Source organism: Bufo bufo, chromosome 7, assembly GCF_905171765.1.
Source record: "Bufo bufo chromosome 7, aBufBuf1.1, whole genome shotgun sequence".
NCBI lineage: Eukaryota > Metazoa > Chordata > Amphibia > Anura > Bufonidae > Bufo > Bufo bufo.
In genome coordinates this window covers 5,258,306-5,270,464 of record NC_053395.1, presented here as the reverse complement: position 1 = coordinate 5,270,464, position 12,159 = coordinate 5,258,306, and the positions used below count along the sequence as shown (strand labels likewise).

Sequence of the window (12,159 nt, the reverse complement as noted above, 5' to 3'; positions counted from 1 at the left end):
TACAGCATTAGAATGTATGGGCTCCGTGTAGGGAAACTTTTTCTCGGATAAAGTTGCGCGACACTTCAGTGAATGACTTCGGCATTCCTATGCACGGATTTAAAAACATTTTAAAATAGGAATGTGAAGTCGGCTTTGGTACTGGCTGGTACCGCAGTACTGAAGCCGACTTCAGATTCCTATTTTTAAATGTTTTTAAATTTGCGGATAGGAATGCCGAAGTCATTCACTGAAGTCTTGCGCAACTTCACCTGAGACAAAGTCTTCCTACACGGAGCCCATACATTCTAATGCTGTATGGAAACAACATTACAAACAAAGGTTTTTAACTAATCGACTTCGGATCTCAGAATCTCGATTCGTTGAAGCCTAATAGTACCAGCCAGTATCAAAGCCGACTTTGGATACCTATTTAAACTGTTTATAAATCCGCGGATAGGAATCCCGGAGTCATTTACCAAAGTTTTTCTACACAGAGCCCATACATTCTAATGCTGTACAAAAACAGCATTAACCACGAAGTATTTTTAATGAATCGACTTCAGATCTAGGATCTGCAGCTGGATTCGCTCCAGCCTGGTCACTCTGCTATAGATGAATGTTGTGGTACTGTGATACTACGGGGCGGTAGAATCAATGACTTTGGAGTAAGATTAGAGGAGAAGAAATTGTCTTCAATCAAAGCCAAAGCCAGAAGACTGTGAAATGTGATGTTTTCCAGAGACGGCGACTGATATTCGTGAATTTTAGTCTACAAAAAACTGATGTGCGAGCGCTCCAGGTAAAGAACTGAAGGTACAGTAAAGAAAGCTATGCTATAGACTGTGGGGTGTGAATTTAGGGGGCGCCGGAGAGTGACTGAAAACAAGGCTAGTAAGCACATTTACCGCAGCCGCCCCTGAGGTGGAGCTCTCAGCGGGGAAGGGCGAGCTCTGTCCTGACAGACGGGTGTCTGAGGACTGATGTCTGAAATGGAGAACTGAGCCGAATGAGAGTCGGAAGGCTGAGGAGCACCGGGGATTTAGAAATAGATAAGGGTCAATCAGTGAGGTAATCCGCGCCTGTGTGTGACCTCCGCCATTTTTTTCACCTTTAATTCTGTACTTGCTGAATGACGCCATAAACATTGTGTTACTTAGCCCGACATACACCTCTGCAATCTCAAGGCTGAAGCTAAAAAAAAGTGTCGGACCGCTCCTATGTCACAGGTGGCGTTTCTGCGCTGTTCCTTTCTGGGGGGGGAGGTGTCGAGGGTGGCATGAAGACAAAAACCTACAGCAGCTCTGAGCTCCCATAGGGTTCATTCAGGTGCACAGACAGCCGGAGGATGCACCCAATTTATGGCAAGGAATGTGGCGCATCCTCCAGAAGGAGATCTTAAGACTGTGTTCATCATATGTGGTCACCCACAACCACGGCTAGAGTGTGGACACAGCCCTGAGATGCTAAATGGACTGAGTTATTATCAAAGGTTCTTACTGATTCCTATCAGCTCCAAACTGGGCTGATGAGGGAGAAGGTGAGCGACAAAGATGTCACAGCTGTTCCAGAGGGACAAGTGCTCCACCTGATTCATTAAAAGGAGACCAAGGAATACCCAGAACGATTGTAAGTGAAAACCAGGGCTGAGGAAGTGCACTCTACTGCCGGACCTCAGAGGGAAGAGGTCCTTACGCATGGAAAATAGGGTACAAATAAAGGAGAGCAGAGCACGCACATACAGAACCACTCAGTCCCATCTACTACTGACTCTATGCCATCTTATATTGAAGGGAAACAGCACAAAGTCCATGACAAGACCAGAGGAAGATGATGAGAAGAAGAAGCCTTCATCATCAGATATTAGGTTAGTTTCTAAACAAATTTTATTTGCATTCAGTCACAATTTTCATCAAATATCTTAATTTAATTGTAAAACTGATTATTTATGGACATTAACTTACAAATTAAAGAAGAATCCAAGATAAATGTCGAGGCCTATATGTGAAGGTTTCTACATATGCAGATCATAGCCGGTTATATCTATATACACTTCCCCCAATGTTTTACAGATAGATAGATAAATAGATAGAACATATCTCACCGTAATACCTTCCGTCTCTTCAGTTTCTGTCAAAGAGAAAAATAGAAACAAATAAATTTAATTAATTATCAGTTTGTTAATCAGATCTCTATTCATCATGTGAATAAGTAAGTGCCCCCCCCTCAATGCCCCAATGACCTGTGGGGCCTCCGTGTTCTTCCTTCCATTACATGTGGTGTTCATAGGAACATAGAATATGTCGGCAGATAAGAACCATTTGTTCCATCTAGTCTGCCCAATATACTGAGTACTATGAATAGCCCCTGGCCCTATCTTATATGAAGGATGGCCTTATGCCTATCCCATGCATGCTTAAACTCCTTCACTGTATTTACAGCTCCCACTTCTGCAGGAAGGCTATTCCATGCATCCACTACTCTCTCAGTAAAGTAATACTTCCTGATATTACTTTTACACCTTTGCCCCTCTAAGTTAAAACTATGTCCTCTTGTAGCAGTTTTTCTTCTTGTAAATCTTCTCTCCTCTTTTACCTTGTTGCTTCCCTTTATGTATTTAGCAGTTTCTCTCATCTCCCCTCTGTCTCGTCTTTCTTCCGAGCTATACATGTTAAGGTCCTTTAATCTTTCCTAGTAAGTTTTATCCTGCAATCCATGTACTAGTTTAGTAGCTCTTCTCTGAACTCTCTCCAAAGTATCAGTATCCTTCTGGAGATATGGTCTCCAGTACTGCGCACAATACTCCAGATGAGGTCTCACTAGTGCTCTGTAGAGCGGCATGAGCGCCTCCCTCTGTCTACTGGTAATGCCTCTCCCTATACACCCCAGCATTCTGCTAGCATCTCCTGCTGCTCTATGACATGGTCTGCCTACCTTTAAGTCTTCTGAAATAATGACCCCTAAATCCCTTTCCTCAGATACTGAGGTTAGGACTGTATCACTGATTGTATATTCTGCTCTTGGGTTTTTACGCCCCAGGTGCATTATTTTGCACTTATCAACATTACATTTTAGTTGCCAGATTTTTGACCATTCCTCTAGTTTTCCTGAATCCTTTTCCATTTGGTGTATCCCTCCAGGAACATCAACCCTGTTACAAATCTTTGTGTCGTCAGCAAAAAGACACACCTTACCATCGAGGCCTTCTGCAATTTCGCTGATAAAGATATTAAACAATATGGGTCCCAGAACAGACCCCTGAGGTACACCACTGGTAACAAGACCTTGGTCTGAATATACTCCATTGACTACAACCCTCTGTTGTCTGTCCCTCAGCCACTGCCTAATCCATTCACCAATATGGGAGTCCAAGCCCAAAGACTGCAATTTATTGATAAGCCTTCTGTGTGGGACGGTATCAAAAGCCTTAATAAAGTCCAGATAAGCGATGTCTACTGCACCTCCGCCATCTATTATTTTAGTCACCCAATCAAAAATATCAATAAGATTAGTTTGACACGATCTCCCTGAAGTAAACCCATGCTGTTTTTCATCTTTCAATCCATGGTATTTTAGATGTTCCACAATCCTCTCCTTAAGTATGGTTTCCATTAATTTCCCCACTATTGAGGTCAGGCTTACTGGCCTATAGTTGCCCGATTCCTCCCTACTACCCTTCTTGTGAATGGGCACAACATTTGCTAATTTCCAATCTTCTGGGACGACTCCTGTTGCCAGTGATTGGTTAAATAAATCTGTTAATGGTTTTGCTAGTTCCCCGCTGAGCTCTTTTAATAGCTTTGGGTGTATCCCATCAGGCCCCTGTGACTTATTTGTATTGATTTTAGACAGCTGACTTAGAACCTCTTCCTCTGTAAAGACACATGCATCAAAAGATTCATTAGTCTTCCTTCCTAACTGAGGTCCTTTTCCTTCATTTTCCTGTGTAAAAACTAAACAGAAGTATTCATTGAGGCAGTCAGCTAGTTCAGGTGAGGTCCAGTTAGCCGATTGCCTTTCATATGCAGTGGGGTCATCTCATCTAACAAAGCAGACACAAAGCTAACCTTTGGGAGTCCCTGCGCAGTGTAGGAGTCCCCTGGGTCGCTGCTGACTAAATATGTGGCTATCTCCATATGTAGAGTCATCCCCGGGCTGTCCCCAGTCACTGTATGGGGGGCACCTCGGTATATTTAACATTTATTCAGTCTCTACTTTTAAATTGTTAGCAATGGGTTTAAAACTCACAACCATCTGTACAGGAAACTGAAGCCTCAACAATGAGCTAGAGCTCACTGTTACCAGCAGGAGGAATCTCTGTAACAAAAAAAAGTTCACTGCCATTCATGTACAATACACTGGCATCTACAGATCTATATAACAGGAGACTGGGATAACAGAAAACTCTCATTTATTTAGGTATCACAAAAAATGTGAATATATGTATAAATAAAGGGAACACAAAAATAACACATCCTAGATCTGAATTAATTCAATATTTTTCTGAAATACTTTGTTCTTTACATAGTTGAATGTGCTGACAACAAAATCACACAAAAATTAAAAAATGGAAATCAAATTTTTTAACCCATGGAGGTCTGGATTTGGAGTCGCACTCAAAATTAAAGTGGAAAAACACACTACAGGCTGATCCAACTTTGATGTAATGTCCTTAAAACAAGTCAAAATGAGGCTCAGTAGTGTGTGTGGCCTCCACGTGCCTGTATGACCTCCCTACAACGCCTGTGCATGCTCCTGATGAGGTGGCGGATGGTCTCCTGAGGGATCTCCTCCCAGACCTGGACTAAAGCATCTGCCAACTCCTGGACAGTCTGTGGTGCAACGTGACGTTGGTGGATAGAGCGAGACATGATGTCCCAGATGTGCTCAATTGGATTCAGGTCTGGGGAACGGGCGGGCCAGTCCATAGCATCAATGCCTTCGTCTTGCAGGAACTGCTGACACACTCCAGCCACATGAAGTCTAGCATTGTCTTGCATTAGGAGGAACCCAGGGCCAACCGCACCAGGATATGGTCTCACAAGGGGTCTGAGGATCTCATCTCGGTACCTAATGGCAGTCAGGCTACCTCTGGCGAGCACATGGAGGGCTGTGCGGCCCTCCAAAGAAATGCCACCCCACACCATTACTGACCCAATGCCAAATCGGTCATGCTGGAGGATGTTGCAGGCAGCAGAACGTTCTCCACGGCGTCTCCAGACTCTGTCACATCTGTCACGTGCTCAGCGTGAACCTGCTTTCATCTGTGAAGAGCACAGGGTGCCAGTGGCGAATTTGCCAATCTTGGTGTTCTCTGGCAAATGCCAAACGTCCTGCATGGTGTTGGGCTGTAAGCACAACCCCCACCTGTGGACGTCGGGCCCTCATATCACCCTCATGGAGTCTGTTTCTGACCGTTTGAGCAGACACATGCACATTTGTGGCCTGCTGGAGGTCATTTTTCAGGGCTCTGGCAGTGCTCCTCCTGTTCCTCCTTGCACAAAGGAGGAGGTAGCGGTCCTGCTGCTGGGTTGTTGCCCTCCTACGGCCTCCTCCACGTCTCCTGATGTACTGGCCTGTCTCCTGGTAGTGCCTCCATGCTCTGGACACTATGCTGACAGACACAGCAAACCTTCTTGCCACAGCTCGCATTGATGTGCCATCCTGGATAAGCTGCACTACCTGAGCCACTTGTGTGGGTTGTAGACTCCGTCTCATGCTACCACTAGAGTGAAAGCACCGCCAGCATTCAAAAGTGACCAAAACATCAGCCAGGAAGCATAGGAACTGAGAAGTGATCTGTGGTCACCACCTGCAGAACCACTCCTTTATTGGGGGTGTCTTGCTAATTGCCTATAATTTCCACCTGTTGTCTATCCCATTTGCACAACAGCATGTGAAATTGATTGTCACTCAGTGTTGCTTCCTAAGTGGACAGTTTGATGTCACAGAAGTGCGATTGACCTGGAGTTACATTGTGTTGTTTAAGTGTTCCCTTTATTTTTTTGAGCAGTGTATATACCCCAATGTCCACCATTACTGCCGGGTCTCTGCTGCTTTTCACAGCAGACACCCAGACGCATGGTCTGAGATCTGGAATAACACCTATTATGGACATTTTACCCCTTCACATGTTGTTGAAACTTTCTCCTGGAGCTCTGCACTTCTGGGGCCTGAATGCATCCCCCATGCTGAGATCGAGGTTGTTATGGAAGCGTTGGGCCTTTATAAGTCTCTGAGGCCTGCCACAGCGGTATTCTTATGGAGGCCTGCCACAGCGGTGTTCCTATGGAGACCTGCCACAGCGGTGTTCCTATGGAGGCCTGCCACAGCGGTGTTCTTATGGAGGCCTGCCACAGTTGTGTTCCTATGGAGGCATGCCACAGTTGTGTTCCTATGGAAGCCTGCCACGGCGGTGCTCCTATGGAGGCCTGCCACGGCGGTGTTCCTATGGAGGCCTGCCACGGCGGTGTTCCTATGGAGGCCTGCCACCGCGGTGTTCCTATGGAGGCCTGCCACCGCGGTGTTCCTATGGAGGCCTGCCACAGCTGTGTTCCTATGGAGGCCTGCCACAGTTGTGCTCCTATGGAGGCCTGCCACAGTTGTGTTCCTATGGAGGCCTGCCACAGCGGTGTTCCTAAGGAGGCCTGCCACAGCGGTGTTCCTATGGAGACCTGCCACAGCTGTGTTCCTATGGAGACCTGCCACAGCTGTGTTCCTATGGAGGCCTGCCACAGTTGTGTTCCTATGGAGGCCTGCCACAGCGGTGTTCCTAAGGAGGCCTGCCACAGCGGTGTTCCTATGGAGCCCTGCCACAGCGGTGTTCCTATGGAGACCTGCCACAGCTGTGTTCCTATGGAGGCCTGCCACAGCGGTGTTCCTATGGAGGCCTGCCACAGCGGTGTTCCTAAGGAGGCCTGCCACAGCGGTGTTCCTATGGAGACCTGCCACAGCTGTGTTCCTATGGAGGCCTGCCACAGCGGTGTTCCTATGGAGACCTGCCACAGCGGTGTTCCTATGGAGACCTGCCACAGCTGTGTTCCTATGGAGGCCTGCCACAGCGGTGTTCCTAAGGAGGCCTGCCACAGCGGTGTTCCTATGGAGGCCTGCCACAGCGGTGTTTCTATGGAGGCCTGCCACAGCGGTGTTTCTATGGAGGCCTGCCACAGCGGTGTTTCTATGGAGGCCTGCCACAGCGGTGTTTCTATGGAGGCCTACCACAGCTGTGTTCCTATGGAGGCCTGCCACAGCGGTGTTCCTATGGAGGCCTGCCACAGTGGTGTTCCTAAGGAGGCCTGCCATGGCGGTGTTTCTATGAAGGCCTGCCACGGCGGTGTTCTTAAGGAGGCCTGCCACGGCGGTGTTCTTAAGGAGGCCTGCCACAGCGGTGTTCCTATGGAGGCCTAAAAAAAGTGGTCAAAAGACCAAAAAGTCCCCTTAGGGGTCCTAGCTCATGTATATGATAAAACTACATCTTTATTCGATTCTGTTAAAACATCTAATATAGAAAAGAAAATTTGTGTTGAATAAAACTATCAGACACTAGCTGGGTGCATATGTTGTTTCGCAAATACTGGCGGCAATAGGGTCAGTGCTTTATATTGCAGCACTGTGTTGTTGATAACCACAGTTTTATAGGTGAGGGTGTATTTTTGTGAGATTACTGGAGATAAATCCAAATGCTCTAATTATACTGCAGTGCTGTACTGTTTACAAAAACTCCCACATATACATGACACTCTATATAGCTGAACACACTTGAGTGGTTGGTATAACGTTCCACACCATTTGTCACCTCACACTTCACTGTATATGTATGGCGGCTAATCTGAATTTATTGTAGTGGTCACTACTTGATATGCTCACACATACAGACTGCGCTCAGTACAGCTGAATGCATCTGAGCATATTGGAATAACTGGTGTATTGTTGCAGCAATTGTCGCTGCTTAATATGTTCACACATACACACAGTGCTCAGTATGGCTGAATACATCTGAGTACATTGGAGTGATTGGTGTATCGATAGAATCAGTGTGTCATCCACACATTCCGCTGCATGTATATCGCACCGCCCTGCATGCTCGCCCTCTCACTTATAATTGGTACCATATAGCTAGTCCCTGCCTAAAAATCGGCAACAAACACTACCCATTCCGACATGTTTAACCGTATGTCCGGCTTCATCAGGGGAGTATGGGTAATAGCGTGCGTGTGCCACTGAAAGCCCTATTAAATAGCTACAGTCCCCTCCCTCTCAAATGGTGTCCTCCAATGTGTTGTCCCTAAAGGTGGCGCATCATCATCGTGCGCATGCAGCAACGCCTTCCCCCTGTCAATCAACAGGTGCGCCGAAGGCAGCGTCTTGCCGTGAGTGAAGGCAAAGGTCATGATCACGTGACATGTTCAAAAGTAACCTTAACATTGCTGCCACCCAGCTATGAGTGTTGTCTATTAAGCAAAATGATTATCGAATAAAATTAATGTGGGGGACAAATTACATGGATCTTATTACAGGGACCATAAAGGAGGCCTGCCACAGCGGTGTTCCTATGGAGCTCTGCCACAGCGGTGTTCCTATGGAGCTCTGCCACAGCGGTGTTCCTATGGAGCTCTGCCACAGCGGTGTTCCTATGGAGCTCTGCCACAGCGGTGTTCCTATGGAGCTCTGCCACAGCGGTGTTTCTATGGAGCTCTGCCACAGCGGTGTTCCTATGGAGCTCTGCCACAGCGGTGTTCCTATGGAGCTCTGCCACAGCGGTGTTCCTATGGAGCTCTGCCACAGCGGTGTTCCTATGGAGCTCTGCCACAGCGGTGTTTCTATGGAGCTCTGCCACAGAGGTGTTCCTATGGAGGCCTGCCACAGAAGTGTTCCTATGGAGCTCTGCCACAGAAGTGTTCTTATGGAGGCCTGCCACAGCGGTGTTCCTATGGAGGCCTGCCACAGAAGTGTTCCTATGGAGCTCTGCCACAGAAGTGTTCCTATGGAGGCCTGCCACAGAAGTGTTCCTATGGAGCTCTGCCACAGCGGTGTTCCTATGGAGCTCTGCCACAGAGGTGTTCCTATGGAGCTCTGCCACAGAAGTGTTCCTATGGAGCTCTGCCACAGAAGTGTTCCTATGGAGCTCTGCCACAGAAGTGTTCCTATGGAGCTCTGCCACAGAAGTGTTCCTATGGAGCTCTGCCACAGAAGTGTTCTTATGGAGGCCTGCCACAGAAGTGTTCCTATGGAGGACTGCCACAGAAGTGTTCCTATGGAGCTCTGCCACCGAAGTGTTCCTATGGAGCTCTGCCCCAGAAGTGTTCCTATGGAGGCCTACCTGTGGCAGAGCTCCATAGGAACACAGTAAATCTCCTATAGGCTGCAATGGTAATTCACTGCAATCTATGAGAGAGGTGAGCAGATGACCACTTGTTAAGGTCCTCTAAAGGGACTTAAAATAAATAAAAAAAAAAAAAAAAAAAGTTTTTTAAACTATAAAAAAATATATAAAAATAAACAATACAAAATATGGTAAATATCATTGTTATTGTTGCTCATAAAATGTTTGTACTAATAAAATATAAACACATTTATTCCATACAGTGAACAACAAAATGGAAAAATAATTGTGGCTTTGTAGTTTTTCTGTTGCTTCATCTCCCAAAAACTGAATAAAAAGCGATCAAAAGGGCAAATACATTCTACAATGGTATCAATAAAAACTACAGATTGACCCGCCAAAACCCCGCCTACTTGGCTTAGCTACACCTTCTATCAGTCTGGCTCCGCCTACAAAATGGGGGTACTTGTAAAAAAAATTCCAGGCCCACTTTGAGTTCCTAATCTGCCCCTGCCTATTGGTGACATCATAGAGGACCTGGAGTCTTCTACATAGATGTGACCTCACACTCAGCCCAGTGTACGGACCCCGGGAAATTATATATCGTAATATGGAGACCCTCGGCTGTTCACAGCTCTCCTGCAGTTGACTGCTCCTTCACCACTAAGGACTGTGGGCTGTGGTTAGATACTTATGATAAAACCCCCAGAAATCTCCAGATCAGTCCCTGATGATGTCATCATTAGTGTTGGGCACGAATATTCGAATCGCGAATATTAATCACGAATATCGCAACTTCGAGAATTTGCTAATATTTTGAATATAGTGATATATATTCGTAATCACGAATATTCTAGATTTTTTTTCATCAGTATCCTCCCGTCTTGCTTGTGGGCCAATGAGAAGGCTGCAATGTCTTTGTCAGAGCTTAGCAACATCCCTAGCAACCAATAGGAAAGCTGCCTCCCCCTTACTATATTAGAACCTCCCCAGCAGCCCTTGTATGCAGTATATTGCAGTTCTGAGAGAGAGAGCAGTGACATTGCTGAGCTCTGTGCTTTACTGTGTCATTATATTAGATAGTTAGTTAGTTAGTTAGTTAGCTGATATATACACTGCGTGCAGAATTATTAGGCAAATGAGTATTTTGACCACATCATCCTCTTTATGCATGTTGTCTTACTCCAAGCTGTATAGGCTCGAAAGCCTACTACCAATTAAGCATATTAGGTGATGTGCATCTCTGTAATGAGAAGGGGTGTGGTCTAATGACATCAACACCCTATATTAGGTGTGCATAATTATTAGGCAACTTCCTTTCCTTTGGCAAAAGGGGTCAAAAGAAGGACTTGACAGGCTCAGAAAAGTCAAAAATAGTGAGATATCTTGCAGAGGGATGCAGCACTCTTAAAATTGCAAAGCTTCTGAAGCGTGATCATCGAACAATCAAGCGTTTCATTCAAAATAGTCAACAGGGTCGCAAGAAGCGTGTGGAAAAACCAAGGCGCAAAATAACTGCCCATGAACTGAGAAAAGTCAAGCGTGCAGCTGCCAAGATGCCACTTGCCACCAGTTTGGCCATATTTCAGAGCTGCAACATCACTGGAGTGCCCAAAAGCACAAGGTGTGCAATACTCACAGACATGGCCAAGGTAAGAAAGGCTGAAAGACGACCACCACTGAACAAGACACACAAGCTGAAACGTCAAGACTGGGCCAAGAAATATCTCAAGACTGATTTTTCTAAGGTTTTATGGACTGATGAAATGAGAGTGAGTCTTGATGGGCCAGATGGATGGGCCCGTGGCTGGATTGGTAAAGGGCAGAGAGCTCCAGTCCGACTCAGACGCCAGCAAGGTGGAGGTGGAGTACTGGTTTGGGCTGGTATCATCAAAGATGAGCTTGTGGGGCCTTTTCGGGTTGAGGATGGAGTCAAGCTCAACTCCCAGTCCTACTGCCAGTTTCTGGAAGACACCTTCTTCAAGCAGTTGTACAGGAAGAAGTCTGCATCCTTCAAGAAAAACATGATTTTCATGCAGGACAATGCTCCATCACACGCGTCCAAGTACTCCACAGCGTGGCTGGCAAGAAAGGGTATAAAAGAAGAAAATCTAATGACATGGCCTCCTTGTTCACCTGATCTGAACCCCATTGAGAACCTGTGGTCCATCATCAAATGTGAGATTTGCAAGGAGGGAAAACAGTACACCTCTCTGAACAGTGTCTGGGAGGCTGTGGTTGCTGCTGCACGCAATGTTGATGGTGAACCGATCAAAACACTGACAGAATCCATGGATGGCAGGCTTTTGAGTGTCCTTGCAAAGAAAGGTGGCTATATTGGTCACTGATTTGTTTTTGTTTTGTTTTTGAATGTCAGAAATGTATATTTGTGAATGTTGAGATGTTATATTGGTTTCACTGGTAAAAATAAATAATTGAAATGGGTATATATTTGTTTTTTGTTAAGTTGCCTAATAATTATGCACAGTAATAGTCACCTGCACACACAGATATCCCCCTAAAATAGCTAAAACTAAAAACAAACTAAAAACTACTTCCAAAAATATTCAGCTTTGATATTAATGAGTTTTTTGGGTTCATTGAGAACATGGTTGTTGTTCAATAATAAAATTAATCCTCAAAAATACAACTTGCCTAATAATTCTGCACTCCCTGTATATATATATAATACAGATAGTTAGGGGGAGATAGTCAGTGTAGGTTATATCCTGATATAGTGGAGCTGATAGGGTCCAGTGCAGGGTGTTAGGCAGTGTGATAGGTTCTGCTTTCCATACATACAGCTACAGACATAGCGCTGTGATGTCATAAGTTGCACGTATTGCGAAAAAATATGT

General features: G+C 45.7%; 1 protein-coding gene across 1 annotated transcript in view; it reads right to left on the bottom strand.

The window, feature by feature from the left end:
• The window catches only part of LOC121007910, an 82,216-nt gene that overhangs the window by 28,834 nt on the left and 41,223 nt on the right, over window positions 1-12,159 (bottom strand). The window contains exon 7 of the mRNA XM_040440179.1: window positions 2,084-2,109. Within this exon, the coding sequence (XP_040296113.1) occupies window positions 2,084-2,109 (26 nt within the window). The remainder of the gene's footprint in view (window positions 1-2,083; window positions 2,110-12,159) is intronic.